We start from the raw sequence: 22,534 nt of genomic DNA, 5'->3' as shown, positions 1-22,534 counted from the left end.
TTGAAGAGTTTCAAAATACCACTTCAGCAAATAAAACATCAGCTAGTATATGCAAAAAGCAACATAAAACAAAATGCTGGTCTAACATTCACAAAACTCTTTATTCCTACATGAACAGAACAAGACAACCTTGACGCAGACTAACAAGAAGTCATCACAATCCACATAGCCACCAGTGGGCAAAGAGAGGGGTAACACGGCACACCATAGCGTAAGACAACCACAACAGCAACACACCGCATGCTCTTCACCTGTTTGCGAGTCCCTGGCCTTCTTTTAATGGTATTGGTGTTATTGTCAATCTCAAAGACAAAGAGAGGCTCAAAGCCATTCTGTCAGGGACAGCAAGGGAAGAAAGGGAGGGAAGAGAGGAAGAAGTGAGGCAGAGAACAACTGAAAGAGAAGGTAGCCACAATACAAAAGGAACCAGGATGCTGCAAATTCAGCCTCACAACACTGCTGCACATGCTGAACTTCAGCTCTAGGTCTAGCTCTGAAGTCAGAGAAACCTCCCCCCAAGCCAGAAACAACCGTAAACACAGGGGATGCCAAAGCAGAGCCCAACCATGACTCTGTGCTAACCAAATAAAGACATTTTAAGTGAATTTGATTATTAGTTGCCTAAATACACAAAGGGATGCCAACTGTCTGACAGAAAACTCCAGGGAACAGGTTAGTATAATTCACGTCCTGCTTACTTTACTCACACCGTTACTACTTGTAGCACACTGATGCCCCAAAACCTTATCTTAAAATGTTTCAGAAATCCTGTGTTAACTGTGACTTGATGGTCTCAGGCCACATTTGAGACCACAACAAGAAAACACAACAGAACGAAGGCAACACAACGTAGCAGTGACACATGGGTTATGGAAGGAAGAGGTCACACCAGCTGTCTGATGCTTATCGAGTGTTTCACAGGCTTCATGACAGAAATTAAGAAATAGTTTGACAGAAAACAAAGGATGGTACCTTTTATATTTGTTTCTGATGGTAATCACCTTGCAACATACAGTATGAAAGGGGAAAAAAAAAAGAAGATATTCAGGGAAAATGAGATTCATAAGCAATCGGGGTTGAAAACTTTAGCCAAGTCTGAAGTCTCAATACTGTATTAACAAGATAACTCAATTGTAATGAATGAGCCTACCCTGGTGAGAACAGCAAGCAGGATATGACTAATACAAGACTTTGAGGTCTAGTGCAAATTTTCTCAAGAGAGGTCATTGACTATATTTCTTCAGCAAAGTTTTAGTTAGCCTGGCTATTATAAATCAACACAATGAAATCTGTCAGAGCAGATTCCTATAACCAAACCCCATCTTGCATCAAATCACAGGCATGTTGAAGAAACATAGAAGTAAACTATTAATATCCAAAGAAGGTATGGATAGTCATTTTGTAAATTGAAATACTGTCCTCAAAGTGTTTGTAAGTAGAAAGACATGATGAGAGTAACATGTGCAAAGTGAATGCATTTTAATTTGTGATAAAAGGCAACACAGAAGACCACCAAAAGAAATATGATGTAAGATTTAAAAAGTAGATTCACAACTTGAATTTTGTTTTTAAGAAAGTTTCTGTAAAAGCAGTAACAACACCAGAACAGAGAAAAATCAAAATAAAGGAGAGCTCTCTTGCCTTCTACCTACTAGATTTTTTTCCCATTACATCTGGACTGAATACATTGTTTGGAGGAAAAAAAATGCAAGTAATTGCTCAGTTTACAGAATTCTCATCTTTTACTACACCTCTATGTAAGACTCTCCTCTTTTGCTACAAAATATTATTCACACACCTTAAAACTGGAACAAACAGTGGAAAATCTAATGGCACACAACTTTATTACTATTTTTTAATTAGCCTATCTGCAAGTTTCTATATCTAAAAGTTTCTGAAGTTAATAGGTGAAGTTTATACCACTGCATGCAGTCATTAGGCAGAGAGAGAAAATAACAAAGAGGAATGTATGTCAATGGAAAACGTGTACTGAGAACTGCCATTAGGAAATGGTATTTTGATACGAAATGCCCCTATACTTCACTTCCCTAAAAAAAACATCGTAAGAAATTAGATCTAACTAAATTTCAAATCCATAAAGGACAGGAGAAATGCCAAATAAAATGCAAAAATTAAAAAAGGTAAAAGAATTTCAACTCTTACAACAGACTTGTTTTTTAAGCAAACTAATGAACATTTCATTGTTGTTGACCAAGGTTTTGTAATACATTTGTGGAAGAAAAACCCACTACAAATTCATGACCTAGCCAGAGCTTAATGTTCTAGTTACAATAATCACCAGAAACAGCTGTCCTGGCTTATGTCATCATTAGGCACAGTATATATTTCCACTACAATATAGATCTGCAGACCTCAATTCAGCAGTTCAAAAAACCAGTGTTTCATACACCAAAACCACCATGTACAGGATGCGTAGTTTAGTGCTGCTGAAATGAGCACAGAATTAAAAGAAAAATGAATACAGAACTGATCATTTTCAAATCCTGTTCGATCTTTCCCTATCAGCCTGGGAAGGGGTGAGGGAAGAGAGAGAGTGTGTACACGTGTGTGAGAGAGAGAGAGAAGTGCAAGGATTTAACTTAAAGACACAAAAGAAATCAACATGGATGGAAGCCCAGTAAAACAATTTCTGAAAATTCTTAGTCATGTCTACAGCCTAAAATTCAATATATTAATTTACAACAAAAAACACGGATCACACAAACAAAAAGAAATGGGGTCCTTAAAATGTATCTTTAAAATACATTCCAAAGATGAATTCACTGACAACAGAACATTTAACATGAACCACATCTACTCTCCTGGTTCTTATAACCTAAATATAAAAGCACATTTTTATATACTGATTGTGATCTCTCTAAAAAGGCACATGCATGATCACAACTAAATCTCTCCATAATATTATGAGCCTTCTTTTTCTCCCTCACAGTGCTACTCATGTGATAGCAGGAAAACCAAAAAGTCTGAATAAAGAGACAGTAAACACCTTGACCAACATGTTCTGAAGAGATATATTCTAACCGAGAGCACTGCCTGAAGAAAATTTAGGCAGATAATGGATGCGCATGAATTAAGAAAACAAATCTCAGGCATGCAGTCATGCAACGGCAGGCAAATCAAGTGTATTTTTCTTTTATAGACAATGATTGTGGCATTAATTATAGTCTTTAATTATGCTACATCACTAAGATGCCATAAAAGAAAAAATAGCATAAAACATGAAAGTGAGTACATAAATGTTTTTATTTTTACTAGTGCTCAAAACGGATTATTAAGACATCTTCATCAACAAATAGTAAGAGGGTATGAGGAATATTTCATGACTTTTAGTATTGACATGTACAGCAGTTTTTCCCTTTGCTATGACATGGTTACCATGACACTAAGCATTTCTAACGACCAGGTGCAGGATGCAAACGAAGTTGAAGTAGAAGGCTGTATTCAAAGCATTAAAATTGTTTACTTGACACTGAAGAGCTCATCAATTAGGAAGCAAGCTAAACGGAGGAGAAATCAAACTGGAACTACTAGAGGAGGATTTTGAATTTTATAAGCTGTTCTTCACTATCAGTAATTTTCCTTCTTCTCTAAACTTTAATTATTTTATGGAAAAATATCACTATATTATTATAACAAATAGCTGACAGTACAAATATCGATATATTCGAACTAAGTCACTTTTCAAAGAAGATGGTCATGTTTTATGCTATTTAGATTAGCTCTAAAATAGTTTGTCTAATCTGAGGCAACCATAACATGTAGCTATTTTTATGCTCTAGAATCTGCCAGATAAAAAGGCCATTGCGTGCAGGATCTTACCACTAACAAGGCACTATCATCAGTATGCTGAGACCTTCTGGATGGAAAGGGACACTGGGAGGTGGGAGAGATGGAGTAATGTCAGAAACAAACAGAATGACACAGCCGTGAACAGACAGACATTCAGGGACACGTACTGCTTGTTTATAGCATTTTGAGGCATTATTTCTACAGTTCTATACAGTATACATAACTGTGTAGGAATATATAGCCACATGACCCATGAATTACAGTATATTCATATCACTTAAGGAATCAATTATTCTGCTCTGTGTTGTCTCAAGCAAATACAGACAACTATGTATTCACAATTCTTACTGTGGCAGAACAAAGGACTCTTTAAAAGAATAAATTAAGAACAGAAGAACATTAATAAGGAAAAGAAGCAAAAACTATTTCAAATACCCCATGTTTCAGTAATTTTCAAACAACAAAAAGGTGAAAAATGCTTCTGAAGAGCTATTTGTAAGCGTTACGCTATTAAAGGTTTTGATCTGATTAACACTGCCATGTGAATTATCTTCCCCAGACAAAAGTGAGGATGGCAAGCAGTGGAAGAGCTATTACCAAACAGAAATGTGGTGCAGAGAATGAACAGATGTCATTGGCTCAGGTCTGTAGACTTCAGAAGGCTGAGCCTTGTGCAATTTTTATCCCCTATTTACTCACTGCTTTTGACTATAAAGCTACACTAAGAGAAACCTTTTTTTAAAAAAAATAAATAGATAACCCTCAAAATAAAAATAGTTAATCTTTCTGGGATAACTGGTAACGTGACAGACAAATAGGAGAAAACTGATCAATGAAGGAGAAATCACTGCAACACAAAATCTTGTTTGAATATTCCCATTAGAAATTTAACTGTACTGCTTCCAAGCAGCATCTTAAAATGGAACATTAAATCTATTTTCTGTATAGAACATAGAAAACATACAAGAAACAACCAAACACTCAGACAAACAATCTACATGAACAGAAGGAAATACTAAACTGGTCCATAAACAAAAAAAAAAAGAAAAAGGGACCAACTCAGGGCCTATTAGATGTGAAAAACTTATCTTATAACCCATTCCTGAAGAGTTCTCCACAATCAGGAAAATCTCCTCTGATGGAGAGAGCTAAGAATTCAGGTACTGCCAAACCCAATTAATACTTATAGTGGAGTCTTACCTCACTATCCAGAGGACTTTGCTTCTGGGTACTTAAAGATGCTTTTTGCTACAGAGAAAAAGGAAAAACAAAAGAAATTTAAAAGGATGTGACAGAGAAACAAAAGCTCTGAACAGAACAGCATAATTTAGAAGTGTTTTAAAACACATGAAGTCCTAGTTTTTAAATAAAACGTACTGGGGAAATTTCAAGTTTCTACTGAGATGAAAGCACTAATATTATTAGTCAAAAAATAGCTTTCATTCTGTATGAAAACAAAAACCCAAATTGTTTTTGCATATTAAAAGATGCATAATAAACCAAAAATATAACCCAAGGGAGTAATTTCATTGCTGAGAACAAAGTGCTCATGAATAACAAAGGCAACAGAAGAAAAAAAAAAAAGAAAAAAGGCTTGTCAATGAACAAAATGCATCCTAAATATCCTAAGTCTTTAACTGAAAGACTAAGCTGAATTTTTAATAAAAGCACCTTTTCTGCAAAACACTGCCATGAATCTGAGATTAGTTGATGTTAATGAGAAGACTTGTTTCAGGCAGCTAGAAACCTTTTCTCTACAATCACAATTTTACAATTGTAATTTTACAATTACAATTATTTTCTGCAATATTCCAGCGTTAATGACCTTGGCAACTAATTTTCATTAAGGGAATCAGAAAAGATAAAGATTTGGAATCAAGTAGGTACTTTAACAAAGTCAAGAACAGCTTCTCTCTGGATCTGTTTCGTTCTCATCCTTTCCTCCTCGTACTGAAGTGCTGCTAGCTGTGCCTCTCGACGGGTACGCTCTATGTGCCTGCGGTGCAGCTCGGGATCTGTATTGGGCACCTGGAACAAAAGAGTGCACTACGTTGTTAAGACAGAACTACAGTGAGTAAGACAGAAGGGTTACAGAGCAATAGTCCATATCTTCTGGCTAACATAAGTTTGGTTTTGCACCAATCTTAGCCAAAAGAATAAAACAGTGCAGTTCAACGTGTTACCTGACTGTGGTGACTTGATAGAGAGAGAAAACACGGTGAATCAGCTGGGGGCCTGACAAATGGAAAAAACAGAGAGTGATTATATTTTAAACTTAAGTAAAAAAAAAAAATTCATACATGTGCATCACTGACAACTCATACATCTCATCAACTCCAGGAAAGTAGCTATTTAGTAAGCTGCTAAACTGCTGCAACAATGATATAACTTATTGTTACTGCTTGATAGATTTTGTGCAGTCATTTCTACCTCTTCTCCTGAATTGTGATAAAAATCCTTCTGCAGCTACGGATGTATCAATGGGTTTGTATATTTGGCCTATTATATTGAGATATTCAGTATCTTAATTCTCATTCTCTAGGAGCTGATTAAGTAACCAATATAGGAACTTTTCAGATGATCCTCATGTAGAGGAACAACTGGTTACAATGGCTGTTTAGCAAAAAAGAAAAAAAAAAGTTGGAACTATATGTTTCTTTTCCCTACCTCTCTGTCCTGTCCACATAACTCCTTAGTACTTGGTGATGCTCTCTGTCCTGCACCAAATTTAGAGTTTCAGGTCTTCGTAATTCATCAGTATCCCTGCAGGTAAACACCAGGTGGAAGGGGGATTGGCCACTGATGCATAAACACTACTGTCAGGTGAATTCTTCTCTAGACTACAGCTGTTTGTGAAAGTAATTGCCTAGACAATTAGCTTCAGATAATCACAACGGTGAAATGTAAGATGACTAAAGAAATTACGCTGTGATACCAGGTTAGATCACAATTACTACAGTTCATAATTTAATAAACGTAACTTGCTTAATTAACAGAATGGTTTCAAAACACACAAAAATGGAACTTCTCAAGATTATATTCTGGTGATTGTAGGCCTTTTTTTTTTCTGGAAAGAACAATTGTTTTTAAAACATTACCATCCTCTGATATTTCCAGAACAAATCTCACTTCACCAATCAAATGATGACTTTCTAACAATCTAAATGATGACTTTATCAGTGATGCAAGCCATCAAAGTCACAAGATAAACAGTAACTGAGCTGTCTCACACCTATCATACTAACAATATAAGAGAAATTTTACAGTAAGGTCTTAGCTAGAATGTAGCTGTGAGCACTGAAACAATTCCTAAGGTCTACAATTCCACAGTCTACAACATGTTCCCTGCCATACAAGAAGGTAGATGGAAATCAAGTAGGTTACTCCGGTACCCTTGACTCAGCAACCCTTGCTCCTGGGTCAACCACGGAATAGGGAGAGACTCCTCAATGCACTTTGGAAAACATCATTCTTGCTGCCTGTGTGCTGACTAATTCCACACCTACTCTCTGCGGAGAAGCTTAAAAGATGTGGAAGATGCATACGCTACAGGTTTCCCCTGTTACTTGAGTTAGCACCGATGCACACCATGACAAATCCACTACTGCAGTGCTTTGAATAGACAGGACTGGGTTCAACTAAGTGCTAAGAAGCATATTCAGACTAGAGTACACACAGCTTTGTTGCATAAGAAACGAACCACAGTCTGTCCAGAGGCAAAAACCTAATTTACTGAACTGAATCAACTAATGTAAGTACTCTTAAGATGAAGTCTGCGTTACATCCAACTCTTCAAGGGTTTTAATGGCTTTAGCATGCTGAAGAAAAAAAAAAAAGAGGCTGCCTGCCAAGGCATTTGCAATGAATTATTGTGGAAGCAGTTTACAGCTTGTGGTTGGCACAAATGAAATATTTGACTAATATATGCTTAAAATTATTTAAAAAAAGACTAGTTGTCATATGGCTGTTTTTCCATAATCTTGAGGGCAACAACATAACCCGTTTTTAGTGCCTCATTAAGAATTTCACCCTGCTGCACCAGAATATGAACAATCTACAATTCCTTTAGGTCTTCAATTAATTACTTGCACATCAAGATCCACTGCCACTCCCACGTAAAATTTTGATAACAATGGACACCCTAAGCGAGATACAACTTCCTTTATCATTAAAATCTGTGTATGTAAACAGCAGCTCACTCCTGGCTAGCTAGCCTTCTCGTCTTATTTTCTGTAGATATTTCTTGGAATCCAGTGTTTGTCTAATTACTTCCATGTTGACCACAAATGTTCAAATAGGAAAAAAAAATAAAAATCAGTCTTTCAAACCAAGAGCACTTCATTTGGGAAGAACACGTCAGACTGTTATTTTATGCTTTACTTGTAGACACTACAGGGTAAGGAATGCCAATATATGCTGAAGGAGTTACCCTCCATTATATCAACACGACTAGTATATTTGCACACTGACTGTACATTTCAAAATCTCTATTAAAACACTGCCATAACTCTGGAGAAATTTAAACACTATTCTTGATTTCATTTTCTCTTTGAAGACCATTTCTGAATGCCATTAAACTTACTGACTGCGTAAATAATGACATACCTAAGGCTAGCAGTTCTTTCTCTCTCTCTCTCTTTTTTTTTTTTCCAAACATTCCTAGTACAATTGAGTTGGTTTTCTGCTGATTCCTTAACATTCATTTTCACTCCACAGAATACCATTGAAGGATTTCAGTATATGGAAGGTTCTGTCAGTTTTGATTTTAGTTGCATTAGAAGAAGCTATACATTTGCCTATCTTCTGTTCTTTCAACCCAGACATCTCTTCTCAAACCTAATCACCTCATTTACATCCTGTCCGGCTCTGACCCATGTTTTATGGATAAGCACTAATCCTCCGACAAGCCAAGCAATCACTAAGAAGTATGGACATACTTCAGAAAGGTCAACTTTGTTAAACTAAGTGACCATGCGGTTTTTCCATTGTCATCAGTGACTTCCAATCTAGCCCTTCTTCCCCTGATGTTTTAACCAATATACTTAAATCTAAGCCCTGGTATAGAACAGTCAAGCCTTTTGGTCATCATTATTCGAATATGAATTCCAGATCTAGAGCAATAACTTATTTGTAAAGCACCATGCACATTTCTGGTGAAGCAACAAAAAACGTAATTTAAAAAAAAAAAATTCAGTAAATATCTGCTTTGCATTCATCATGAAACTTTGCACAAAATTACTTCTACCACATATTCTTACCTATTTTGGTGTAAGTATCTGTTTTCCGTTTTTTGAAATTCTCTTAGGGATACAGGCTTTACTGGGGAGCCCTATGCAAAATAACACAGAAGACTAAATTAGCAATGTATTCGTAACACTGTACATGAAAGTCATACATATAAAGTATTCAAAATACCCAACAAAGAACAACAAAACACAGCTCAAAGATTTTTGTTTCCAGCTAGGCAAGCTCACTTTTTTTCCCCTCTGCTATTTAAAGAAACTTTAGTTTCAAGACTTAATATGCCTACTGTTTAAATGAGTTTTAAAACCTCCGCTATTAAGGATAATGCAGAGAAGTAAATGTAGGTAGAAAATAATTAACATCACTTAGAAGAAATGTAGAATTAAGCTCTAAAGAAGGCATACAGAACTGTAGAGCAATGTAGTCTGGAATCTCAGAAATACAGGATACAATAGCTGGTGCCCTAAGGACAGGTCACTGGTGAATAAAAAAAGCAAAAAAAAAAAGGGTATGGAAGAGCACACCTATGGCTTCATCTGAGTTATGAAGTCATTTATCTTACTGGGAACAGAGACAAATTGCATTTCTATTGATACCCACTAACATAGGGAAATGGAAACTTCAAGACTTGTCAATTTTCACTCGTGCCGGTATTGATACTGCTATATTGCATACAGTTAGACTACTACTTAGGTCAGAGTTTTAGGCTGTTTGTATTTTCAGAAAAACTGCAAACAGCTTAATTTTTATGAATGCCTATGAACCCTATTAATAACTTTTTTGATGTTGTTCAATGCCTTTTCATTATTTACAGTGAAGAGTCCTTGGGTTGTAATGCCAGCAGCTGCCTTTTTTGAGTTTTGCTCATGTCTATGCTTCAAATGGCATCAGCTTCCACAATTTGATATTGAATTTGAGATCTGCAAAACGAATGCATCTCCAATAGATATTTGTGTCACTGATTTTTAACATAGTAAACAGTAACATAACATGGACAAAACAGGCACCAGGCTCCTATGTGAATATTAAAGATCCGTGACTTCTTCTTTCCCCAAAGAGCAAACATCTTTTTGCTTCAAAACACAAAACAATACGAAAGGACACGTTTGAATTGCAGCATAACAGCTACTGTTTAAGCATCTTGACCACAAGGATTTTCTCAGACCGATTGCTCATGTAGCGTATACAATGAGCCACTGAATTGTGAAGCTGTGTACACAGGTAGTAAGACTCATAGAACATAGAAAGAAACATTATATAGCTAGAAATCCATTTCTGTAGTTCGATTTCTGAGAACACTCTCCAATGTCTACCATCCAAGTGGTAGGCATTGGAGACTTAACAGGGAACAGTCTTCTCCGTGTGTTTGTTCACAGCAGTGGCTACTACAACTGGAACAAAGACTTTTTCCAGTTTTGGCGATTCATACATTTCAAAGCAACTTTAGTGAATTTTGATCAAGTGCACACTAATCCTTGTGCAGTTAGAAAGCAATGAAAGGACATGAACAAAAGAAAAATGACGGTAACTTCACAGAAATCATTGCCTTTGTCTGCTCATGGACGTCATCTGGCTATAGTAAGCAACCAATAAAAGCAACTATTATTAGCATACTATATTGTGAATGTGCAAACAAATTAAGTTCTTCGTCCATATGTTGCGGGGAAATGGGTGCATGTATCGTGACTCTCGGGAATTATATTACAGTTACTGAGGTTTCTGAAATGCAGCATTCCAGTGCAAGTATTGCATACCAGCTTAAATAGAAAGACTCTTGAGAACAAAAAAGAAAGATACTGTTTAGACTTGTTGGGAAACAAGAACAGAGGCTTCTTTGCCCCCTTTTTTGTGTGTGTGTGTGTGAAAGAAGAAAATAGGGCAATGTCTGGAGCCACTCATGCCTGTTTCTAGATATTTGAAAAAGCTGTCCGGATAACTTTCCAACCTGTCTAGCAATGCTTTCACGTGCTCATTTAACTGTATACTTCTACTCACTGAGAACAGTTTAATGCCAGATTTATCCTGAACTACTGATGATGGCTTTTGTTCAGAAAGGTGACTGTATACGTATCCGAGTCTACTGTAACCCGTGGTGACACTTCACAGCCTTGCTCAAAACGGAGAAATTGTTTTCTGTAAACAGCAGGCTTTCTGAAAAGTCTGAGTATTGAAGTTAGTCTAAACTTAAAATGGATGCTTAAGACAGTAAGTTTACTGGCAAATAACTCATAATCAATACAAACAGCCAAATTAATGAAGTTTCAAAATTCCTGTAGTATGTCTAAGCTGATAACAGCGAACATTTTTCCCTTAAAAAAAGACATTTATTCAGCAAGTAATTCACCATGTAAACATGAACAGTTTCCTAGGTATCACCAATTACTAACTGGAAGCATCAAACGTGCTTTCTGGTGAAAACACTCCTTTGGAAAACCATTCACTTCAGGTATGCTTAAAGCAAAAGCTTGCAAGAACCCCCAGGACAGGAGAACAGCGTGGCTGCGTTGGACTCATTCCACATATCCCAAAGGGCGCTTGAGAGCAACTTAACATCCCACTTCTGACCCTCCACAAAGCACAACACTGTGCTCTTCCTCCAGATCACTTAGTGTTTTTTTGGTGTTTTGTTGTTTCCTTTTTTTTTTTAAACCAAAGAAAACCTCTGAGGACAAGAAGCATTAATATCATCACAAAGGCTTTCCTGTGGCATATGAATTTAACTATTTTAAGTAAAAGCACCACCTCATTAGAGATTCGCCGCTGGTCAATATATGCCATGAATTGTGAGCTGAGGCTGTCTGAGTCCATGCACTTGGGTTGCCTCACCTCTTCCTCCTCCTCTTCTGTGGCACAGCTATCAATATAGTCGATCTGATCGAGATCATGTTCCACTTGACATACATACACAAAGGAAACACCCATAATTAGATGACCAACAGGAGGGGAAAAATAAACAACAAAAACAGCGTCAGGAACTAAGACCATACTGTCTTTCTTCCATCTGGGAAAGCTCAGCCTGAAAAGTATTGAATTCTGCCTGGCCCGCTAACATTTGTTACACATCAGATTTTCAAATAGTAATAAAATTCATGGTTTTTAAAAAGCAATGATAAACATATCAAGTATGTAGTTTTAAATTGCCAGCTGCAGATAATTTAGTAGTGACTAAAAAAATTGTGACTTTCTCAATGCTGAAAAGTATTTATCAAAATCTATCACCTAACATCGAGGCTGCAGAATGATTTGTGTATGTTTTGAACAAGTTATCTTGTTTCTAAATCATCTCCTTCAGACAAATTAGGATGGATATGACATACTTCTACTAGTACTTTATTACTACAACAACAACAGAGGACAGCGTGACCAAGTTATCAGGATGCAAATGCAATGAATAAAAAAAATGTGTAAGTGGAAATAATGGAGGGTAGTACAGAAAGCAACAGAAACCTCAAAAGCACCTAAAAGCACCTCCAAATTTTATGTTATAAACCCAGAATGTGCATTCTGCCCAGAGATTCCGAGAAACATGACATCTAGTAAACTACCTGGGTGAAAAATACTGTGCCATGGATGCAGGGTAAAGCGTAAGCTCCTTTTCTGAGCACCAGTCTTCTCATTCTTAAAACTGTCCCCAAATTTTCTCTTGACTCTCTTGCAGACATTCTTTTTCTACTCCCCCGCCTCTTTCCTGCTTGTCTAAAACAGACTTCTCTTTGCTTCACCACACAATCTAGCAACTGTTACTGCCAAAGCCACCTCCTCTGCTACTACACCCATCCAAAACAGCATTCCTATATGTTCTGGCTTCATTAAATCTCCATCTCGGTTTCAAATATTAAAAAAATAAAATACAAGGAAAACACACAACAAAAACCACACCACAACAACCACCACCTTATTAAACTTTAACAACAACAATACAGCAGAGGGTGAAAGACATTAGTAACTGTGTAAGGAGCACAAAATTGGAAAGGATCTCCTGGATCCCTGACAGCACATGCTATGGCTTGTACCGCTCTCCAATACTCCTACTCGTGAACTGACTGAGCTCCACCTTAAAAGACTAGTGAGGCCTTTTGAAATGCCTGGTGTACAAAACCCAAAGAACAGAATAAAGCTAGTCTTAGAGGTAAAGCTGGCAGTGTTACCTGCTATTAAGGCTGCCCACAGCTTCCCATAACATCATGTTTTCAATTCTTCTAGCTTTGCCAGAATGTAACTGTTTGAACTAATTTTTCTAATCCATTAATGTGTAAAGGAATGAGAGTTTAAAAAAGTTTCAGGTATTTCCAGATGCTAGCAAAGAAAACAAAAACACTGTAGCAGAAAAGAGTACGACCAAGAAAAGAAGATGGTAAAGTTGAATAAGGTGAGGAGGAAGAAAGAGGGAAGATAAAGTGGGAGCCACAAGAGGGAAATTAAAACTGCTTGGGAGAGTGAGACTCGAGGTATGTGAACTGGAACCCTTAAGGGAAATGGAAAACAGAGAGCAGCTAAGCAAGAAGAAAACTTAATCAGTGTATGTGGGGATGAGAGATCCAGTAACCAGTAGTGGGTGAAATGGAGAAGATGGAATGACTGAAAAAAACAAACAAACAAGCCTGGAAGAACGCTAAAACAGGTCACAGTAACAAAAAGAGGACTGAACTGCAAGCCAGTGGTAGCAGGGGATTATTGCAAGTTAAAATACAGAAGGACTCTGGAGATCAAGAAACATGAGAAGGACTGTCATCTATTGACCAAACAGGAGGGTGCTGCTTTCAGACTGCAGGACAACAAATTGAGAAATGTCAAAAAAGCAATCTCACAAGTACCTGTCCCTCCTAGACAGCTGACGTGTTTGTGTGAAAACCTAAGATTCGTGAACAAGGCACATTTGCTGCTTGAAAACATGGAATTCCCTGACAAAACTGCTCATCCTTTTCTGACAGCAGTCATCACAGAGCACAGCCAATTTACTGCTGCTGTAAATTCTCCCAGTAGCTCAAGCTGCAAAACTCCATGAACTGAAGTTCAAGATTCCTAAGCACTGTTCAAACTATTTGGCAATTTTACTCTAGTACATATGCAGAAACTGACATAATGTTTCCCAGATAATCCTAATTCCAATGCTAATTGATTTTGCCTTGCAACATACTTAACGTACTGTTTACACAAGTCTTTCAGAATAATTCTACCTGTATCTTTCTCCCTTTTTTTTTTTGTCTTTAGACAGCCTATTATTTACAGCAAATATTCTGAAATATATAACAACAATAAATATTATTAGTCAAAGATCACTATTTACCTCCGCCGTTAGTTACAACTGCGCTCCCCCGGTTTTCTTGAAACTGACTCTCTCTTCGCAGTCTCTGTTCTTTAGTGATTTCTGCCACACGTAAAGGGAGGTCTGAAAACTCATCTGTTGGCTTTAGAAAAAAAAATGGTGAAGAAAAATTTTCTTGGGAAACATCTTGCAAGTTATTATCTCTTGATTTGTGTTTTTACTTCAATTGTCCTCTTTTGTACGTACAAAACACTATCAAAATATAGCTAAGGTGTATTGTCTTTAAATAACATATATTTAAGCTTTCCTAAACAAAATAAACAAACAAACAAACAAACCAACCAACCACAGTTTGACTACAGCTTTTCTCTGGAAGTGCTTGAAAACATCCAAGGATAGAAGTCCTAGAACTCTTCCTAAAACCAAGCTAGGAGCACAAAGAGGCATATAGAAAGCAGTTCACAAAAGCACTTAAAATCTTGGCTACTGCCTTTTCTACCTGTCCCAAGAGGAAAAGGGTGCTTCCTCCTAGAAAGAAAAATTGACAACCTCCTTGCTAGGAGGTACTATTTCCATACTCTAAGTAGTAAACAGACTTTATTTTTAACATTTGAAAAAAGCTGCGAAGATGATGAAATTCCCATCTCACTTTTGAAGCTCAATTTTCATGTTCAGATTTTATTGAAACAACTACCCAGAAGTAAATGAAGATGACTCATCATTGTAATGACAGCTAAGATTTTTTTTAAATGAGGAACCCCCCTTTTCCTCATCTTTTGTGCTCCAGTAAATTCATCTGTCATGCACATTGCTCTTACTTTTAACTTCATGTCCATCCCATATAAAATTATGTTTGATTTACTTGAATAAATTTACAAATATTGGATGAATACAATTTCCATACTAACACGTACACATTCCCTACTGAATATGCTTCCAGATGTATACTTATTATTTTTCTTTCCTGCAAAATATGGCACTCAAAAAAAAAAGTTGCAACACTTACTTCATTCCCTGACCATCTTTTGTCTCCACTGTCCACACTGTTGAAGCCAGAATCAAGTGCTCCATATGGACGACTGGAATAAAGTTCCTCATGGCTGTCAAACACAATGGTTTAGTTAGTGCAACACAGAAGTCACTGAAAAATTGTCAGCTACTACAGAACTAAGGTAGAAAGGGCTACCAAGCACAGTTGCAGTGTTTTACAAGCTCAGCATATTAGAAAGCATCATACTGCATTCGCCATGCAGAACAAGAGGCATGGTCTTGGTCAGCTGTTCACCTGCATTTTAAGAGCTAATCCGACCAAAGTATTTATCTGTACTGCAAACATTTCCCAAACAGAAATTATGACAAAGAAAACCGCAAAGTGGTCTCATTATTATTTCACTGTTTACCATGTCAAGCTTTCATTTTCCACTGCTCGTATGTTTTGGTTGAAAAACACTTCTGTTTACTTCTCACAAAGTTTTTCCTCAAACAGGCAAAAAGCATATAAAATTACAAAAAATACAGGTATAGCAAAATATATGTATTATGTATTATATCTATAATTTATTATGTGACTATCTTCTGTATCATAATTATCTACCTAAAATGTACAGAAAGCAAGGCAACATTTCAAATATTTCATGGTATATTAAATATAGAAGTACGGCTTCCATCTACAGAGTCTGACTTTGTCGATGACACGTCTAGACAAAGGCATTAAACATGTGCCTGGTGTTACAATACACACCAACAAACAGCCATACAAGATCCCTGAATTTCTGGGCTCAGAAACTACATAATTCAGCAGTACAGCCATCACAGATGTCAAGCCTGGCAACTGCTGCAGATAGCTGCAGTAAAGAGACAATGGGACTTGTCTGACCCACTGCAGATGGCATTTCACAATGGCTCAACTGTCCTACTGGCACTCGATGCCCCAGGGAGAACTGCAGCAGTAATTACTACATAATACACAAGGAAGAAATTCAGGAAGCTAATTGGTTCACCCCATCACAACCAAATTGCCAGGCATTTTCTCACTGGTATTGCTCTCAAGTTGCTGCTCCCTCTAAAAATCCCTCTTTCAGGAAAGACTTATTTTTAAATTACTCATTACTGTTATTTAAGCAGCACATATGCATGCATGGGGCTTTCAAAACTTAGAGACTCAGGGCTACTTACGTTTTCAGACAGACATTAAAAAAAGCAAAAAAAAGTAATAGGAGGGATGGAGAGCTACAGATGAGAACTATTAGGCTATACATCTACTTCTATGCAGTTCAAACTTCTGCAAACAGACACCAGAAGACAAGCTCTTGCACCTGCATGGAGTTTAGGTTAACTCAGAAGAGTCACACTGTTATGGCCTCATATTTTAACAGAAAGATTATCTGCATAAAAAGCCTTAGCAAGTAATAAGGGGAAAAAAGTACTTCCCTTCTTCAGGGTTGGGAAGAAAAAAGACAAAAATGCTGAGTGCAGTTAAAGAACTATTAATGTGAGACACTGATGACAGAACAACACTTACACTGGTAGTTCACAATACTTAACGGTTGTAAAACATGGCTCAGAGAAGAAAAAAATCTATCTGCTGTTTAATTACATTTTAAATACATCCATACTTCTAGAAGCTGTGAGAACCCTGTCCTAAGTTGATCAATTACACAGAATTGAAGAGCATCAAAATGGCTCCTTGGCTACATCTCAAAAATGGAAAAGCATTTTGATACAAATTTTCTTCTTTTTTGCATCCATATTTCGAAGCTATGATTAAAACAAAAATTCTCATTTCAGAAAAGCAATTACTGAAAACTTTGATAGTAATACAACAGTCAGTCAGTGAGACCCCTTATTTTGGATTTTCTCTTAAAAAATAAATAAATCACACCAGAGAGAAAGAGATCGTGACAGTTTGTCTTTCCGAGCCTCTTCTTTTCAATAGCAGGATGGTATCCCTAGTATTGCACAGAGACTGTCTGTAACAACTTATGTTCTAGGAAAGTGAGGAAAACCCAAAATACTCAATTCACATGTTGACTTCAGACAGAAAAATAATTAAAGACAGTCAGTACTGATAAGAAATCATTCTGTCAGTTCCTCGTGCAAATTCTTCTTCACAAATCTGACTCATGGTGATTTATCGTGAGGCCCCCTGATCTGTGTTTTACTGCTGCAGTACATCCTTTAGCAACTACTCCTCCACACACTATTACCACCTTCCAAGACGACTGAGGTAACTTTTATATATACACTTAGTTTCATACTTCACTGACTCCCTTTCTTCTCTACCATATAACAGAAATAAATCTTAACTCCTGCTTTTCTCTAGACGTCTTAATTTAGCAGCTGATACAGCTGACTGTTCCAATATTTGTGTTACAAAGCTAAGCAATACTGCCAAGTGAAAGCTTGCCAAGAATAACAATTTACTAACTGGGTGGAGATCAGCATTTACACCTGCAGTTCGAGCACAGCAGTTATAAAATTCTGTACAACAGGTTAAAAATCACAGCAGGGATATACTTCAGCAAGTATATGGAGTATATTGAGATCTTATAAACTGAACATGTTAACCACAAGACAGCATGCCCCCGTACTAAGAATATGCTTCTTACTGTACAGTTAACTCTAGTACTGCCTTTCATATGATATTGCTAAGGTTTTCTTAAATAGTAGTACCTTGCTAGAATGTACCATGATAACATAAATGACATTCTTCAAAGCTACCTCCATCAATGAACTTACCAAAGAACAGTCCTTGGATCTATTTTGTTTTAAAATTCAGATGGCTGACAAAACTTTCCTGAATGACATCAAAGCTGGAAGCCTGGATGTTGCAAAACTTACCAAGATCCAAATCCCATGGGTCTCCTATCATAATCGGGCAAGTCTGGAGCTATCTTGCATGCTTCTATGTTCAGGTATTTAAATATGTGGATTTTTCCTTTTATACATATCTATGAATTAAAAAAAAAAAAGGAAATAACATAATTTTACAGTACACTTTCAAAATACTCTAACAGAGATTTAACCTGCAGTGCAGGGTAATAAATGAGCACATTTATGTCAGCCAATGCATCTTTTCTTTTAACCTCAGTGCATTTTAGATGAACGGTTGTAGTGGAGAGTCACGAGATGCCTGTTAAACAAATGGATGCTGTCCTCCACGTACATCTGGTCTGCATACAACTTTGTCAGCTGGATGCTGAAACTTCATCATGAAAAATAGACTTAAGTATGTACAAGTACTAGAATTTATACCCTTGGCATCAGAACAGATGCATCCTACCCATGTCCAGCTTTGAATGGCAGTGGCAGACTGCCAAAGCAAGCTCTTAGTTAAAATGTCTGAAGACAATCACAGTTTTGCTTTCTAAAGGGAGGCAAAAGCCTGTGGAAACTACAGATTTCAGCAAGTGCCGCTGTAGATTCAGAAGCAGAAGCTCACAGCAGAATCTGTAATTCTCAATGGCTTATATACCTGCATTAAAAATTAGTCACTAGCCATACTGCAGTTTCTAGTTCCAATGCCAATTTGATCACTCTGCTGCAAAGTGAATTGGCGCGCAGCAGCACCGAGGCCTCAGTCAAAATTTTGACATTTGAGTGGCACAAAACCAGCTTTCCGTAACAGAGCTTCCTCCCTCCTACACCTCTCCTAAACCTATCTGAAATCTTCAGCTAATATTAGCACAATGCTAACAGTGGAATTTTTAGTATAATCCCATAGCTGAGACTACTAATGCAATAAATAGAAGAAAAAGGGATTTTTCAAGCTGTGCTGTATATTTAACACTTTCAGGGAATACAATTTATTTAAAGTCTTCTTGTTCATAAGTAAAGGTTCTAATAAAAGTTATTCAGCTTTCAACTTTGTTCCACCCTTTTTAATTAAACTAGTTATCTGAATTCCCAGCTGCAGTTTACCTGTGCAGGGGGTGACTGGAGAGGGTTGTTCTCTAACATGATGGTTTGCAGATGTCTGAGGTTCCTATAACAAACTGGGATTGTTGTTATTTTATTGCAGGAGAAATCTAACCGAATCAAAGGCAACTCAGCGAGCTCTGGAGGTAGAAAATAAACGATTAATTCAGCAGATTTAAAAGCAAGAACATAAAAAACCCTGTACATGTACTTTACAAAATAATTAAGTGTATCTGCTTCTAGTTCTCAGCGCAAGAAAAAGGCATTAAAAATACAGAAGTGCTTGAAGTTTCTGCTGTTACAACTGAGAGCCTTTATCTCACCTTCAGGTAAACGCACCAGATGATTTCTTCTGACATTTAGGTCCCGTAAGGATTCCAAATTGCCAATCTGCGGAGGTATTGTTTGTATTTCATTACAGCTCACATCCTACAAAGCACAAGTGAAGAGTGAGTTAGTACACTCCACACAACATAACTGGAGATACTAGAGTAAATAGAAATCCTTCTTAGACTAAAAGCAGATTTAAATAACTTGCTACTGCATGCAAGTGACTGGTTTACAATCACAAAGTTCTTAACAGAATGTTAATCTCACAGATCCCCAGAGAGCATCCCAATTACTGCCCTGTTTTTAGCAGTTTATCTGAAGCACATCTGAACCTATTACGCACAATTAAATCAATTTAATTCATTTAATTAAGTCAATTAAATTAAAGATCAAATAGTGGTGGTTCAAGAATAACTGCATACTCACAAGCTCTGTCAGCTGTCTGAGCTGTCCTATTTCTTCAGGTATTGAAACCAATTTATTATTACTTGCTATCAAAACTTTTAGTGGTAGACTACAGAGGTGTACTGGCAATGTTGAAAGCTGGTTTCGGCTTTTTGGACAGAAAGAAAACAAGATCATTACAACTCTCATGAGAGCTCACCTCTCAAATGCAATGAAAATGCAATGAAAGATATATGCAAAAAGCACACTCCATTTTGACAATTAGCTCTTTTTTTTTTTTTAAAATAATATAATTACTGTAAAACTAGTTCCATGAAACCTTCCTTGCTCCCTGAACCATTACTTGCTTTATCCAGTTGTGTCTGAAAACATTTTGAATGTCAAATACCAAGCCTGATCTGATGCTTTTGAACTCAGCTACATAAAAATATTTTTGGGACTTCTGAAAACTGGGCATCCTCTGTCATAACTTAGTATGTTTGAACACGGTGCAAAAGCCTTTCAGGTGGGTAGTATTGCAGGTCAGCGTATACAAAATTCCACAGAGAAATTCATTAGATTCAAAATCAGAAATATACTTGAAATATTCAGGAAGTCATGAGGATCACAAACCTTGCCAGGATGGATTTGGCTGTTCCAAAATCCAGTGTTGTACGTTTCACAACAGACTACTATTAAAGCAAATATGAGGTCATATGATTCGACTGTAACCTCAAACAAGAATCAAGTAGGATAAGAATGGATTATAAAAGGAGAAAGACTATCTTTCAAAGTAAAACATAGCAAAGAGCAAGCATGGATGTTTACAATGAAAGTTATTATGATCGTTGCTAAGGATCTTAACTAAGGCTTTGATCAGATGTTGACATTTACCAAAATATGCTGTTTTTTCATGCCTGAAGCCCAGATTTCCTTGCTATTAAAATATCTGAGCAGTAGCTGAATCAACAACAGCTTTCAAAAGGATTATAGTTGGACTGTACCTGCTAGAGATCACAGCAATAGGAAATCTATACCCTATTTATATCCTATTCCTATAATTCTCACCAGCAATAAAAAACAAGCTAATTAAATCGGCAGAAGTACGACACCAGAATGAAAAAGCCTGGCGTTTTTCTTGATTGCTATCACTGGCAATCTGTAACTAAGACCTTTCACCACCTCATAAAAGACTGTTTCTAGAAACGGAGAATGCTGTACACAGCTGAATTTTATCCATAGGATACATTGCACCAATTAGCTTTTAGCACTGGCAGGTAGGTGTTTGTCCTTGAGAAAGCTGTTTAAAAGCCACTAGTACAGTGAAGATAAATTCCATAAAGATTATTCATGTGCTCAGATTTGAAATTTACAGATTATCCAACACTATCCTCTCTTTTCAGTTAGCATGGATGTATTTTACATGAAAACTACTGGAACTTATTATGAGTACTGCAAGTTGGAATTAGCTTTCCTCTTCATACTCCACTTCTACAAGCTGCTGCTTAATCCTTGTGTTCCATGATCTACCTAAGTGAGGCTGGTACACGCTGCCTTGTTTCAATGACACACAATACAACAACGTGACGATCACACACTGTGTCTGTATTATTTATGGATGCACCAAAGTTGATCAACCCAGACTACTTATATATATATACACTAAAGCAGTTTTTAAGACAATTGTTACCTGATATTTAGAAATGTTAAAGACTGTAAGTTCAAAACAGCCTCTGGGATATATCGAATGCAGTTCTGGTACACATTGAGGCTCTCAAGGGAGACAAAGTGACATGCTTCTGCTGGAAGCTCTGACAGTCTGTTCCGTGACAAATCTGAAGGGGAAGAAAAAAACATTCCATGAAGCTATGTTAAAATTTAATGAGGGCAAGTATTATCTGTATATTTGCCGTCACATAGGGGGAAGAGTTGGACAGGAAGCAGTTTTGCCATCCTGCCTGCAAAGTTTTCAAGATTAGAAAATGATTTACACATTACACAGGAAATAAATTAACATCTTAAAATCTCATAGTGACAATGAGAGAGACAAATGCTCCATTCCTTTCACAGTCATGCTTCTGCATCCCTAACCACTTAAAGCTGAAGGGAGTTAGTTTAAGATGTTGAAAGGCCAGCTTCAAATCTGTTCCAGGACCAGCTCCACCTTTAGATTACGGATTTTGTATAGGGTGAGTGGTGCTGTAATGAAACACAAACAAAACCCACAAGTACTCTTCTCCCAGCCCCCTGCTAAGCTCTGTCACATGGATATCTCAGCTTCAAACTTCTAGTCTAAAATGTTCACTTTACATAGAATACATAGTGCACATTTATATATAACAGCTCCAGCAGGGGCAGCATGGGGCACACACCAGATATAAGCCTTCTATACCACAGCCAAAGCATCCCTCCCTTCACAAAGGCACCAGTTCAATCCTGAAATCTCAATCATGTAACGCAATAACCAGTTGCCTTGGTAGCAGAGAAATGCCTGCTCGCTGCTAGCAGCAAGATTTACAATTTCTCTGTGATCAAACATTCCCTGCTGGGCAAGAGACTAAGTTTAATCAAAACTACCACCAA

At 37.0% G+C, this 22,534-nt stretch overlaps 1 protein-coding gene across 20 annotated transcripts in view; it reads right to left on the bottom strand.

Annotated features, from left to right (window-relative positions):
• The window catches only part of LRCH3 (leucine rich repeats and calponin homology domain containing 3), a 64,563-nt gene that overhangs the window by 16,830 nt on the left and 25,199 nt on the right, over window positions 1-22,534 (bottom strand). For 5 of the 20 annotated variants that reach the window (XM_048076838.2, XM_048076830.2, XM_048076841.2 and 2 more), the window contains exons 2-14: window positions 21,642-21,786; window positions 19,994-20,120; window positions 19,561-19,666; window positions 19,241-19,377; window positions 18,161-18,270; window positions 15,327-15,420; window positions 14,342-14,462; window positions 11,797-11,945; window positions 9,069-9,139; window positions 5,994-6,045; window positions 5,698-5,838; window positions 5,011-5,058; window positions 3,841-3,894 (exon numbers count right to left, since the gene is read on the bottom strand). In XM_048076838.2, coding sequence (XP_047932795.2) covers window positions 3,841-3,894; window positions 5,011-5,058; window positions 5,698-5,838; window positions 5,994-6,045; window positions 9,069-9,139; window positions 11,797-11,945; window positions 14,342-14,462; window positions 15,327-15,420; window positions 18,161-18,270; window positions 19,241-19,377; window positions 19,561-19,666; window positions 19,994-20,120; window positions 21,642-21,786 — 1,355 coding nt within the window. Of the gene's footprint in view, window positions 1-251; window positions 333-3,840; window positions 3,895-5,010; window positions 5,059-5,697; window positions 5,839-5,993; window positions 6,046-6,477; window positions 6,574-9,068; window positions 9,140-11,796; window positions 11,946-14,341; window positions 14,463-15,326; window positions 15,421-18,160; window positions 18,271-19,240; window positions 19,378-19,560; window positions 19,667-19,993; window positions 20,121-21,641; window positions 21,787-22,534 lie in introns of all 20 variants that reach the window. The other 15 variants (XM_048076827.2, XM_048076821.2, XM_048076823.2 and 12 more) reach the window with 6 other exon arrangements.

Source organism: Anser cygnoides, chromosome 9 (assembly GCF_040182565.1).
Source record: "Anser cygnoides isolate HZ-2024a breed goose chromosome 9, Taihu_goose_T2T_genome, whole genome shotgun sequence".
NCBI lineage: Eukaryota > Metazoa > Chordata > Aves > Anseriformes > Anatidae > Anser > Anser cygnoides.
Note: the sequence above shows the minus strand (reverse complement) of the source record. Positions and strands in the feature narration are given on the sequence as shown.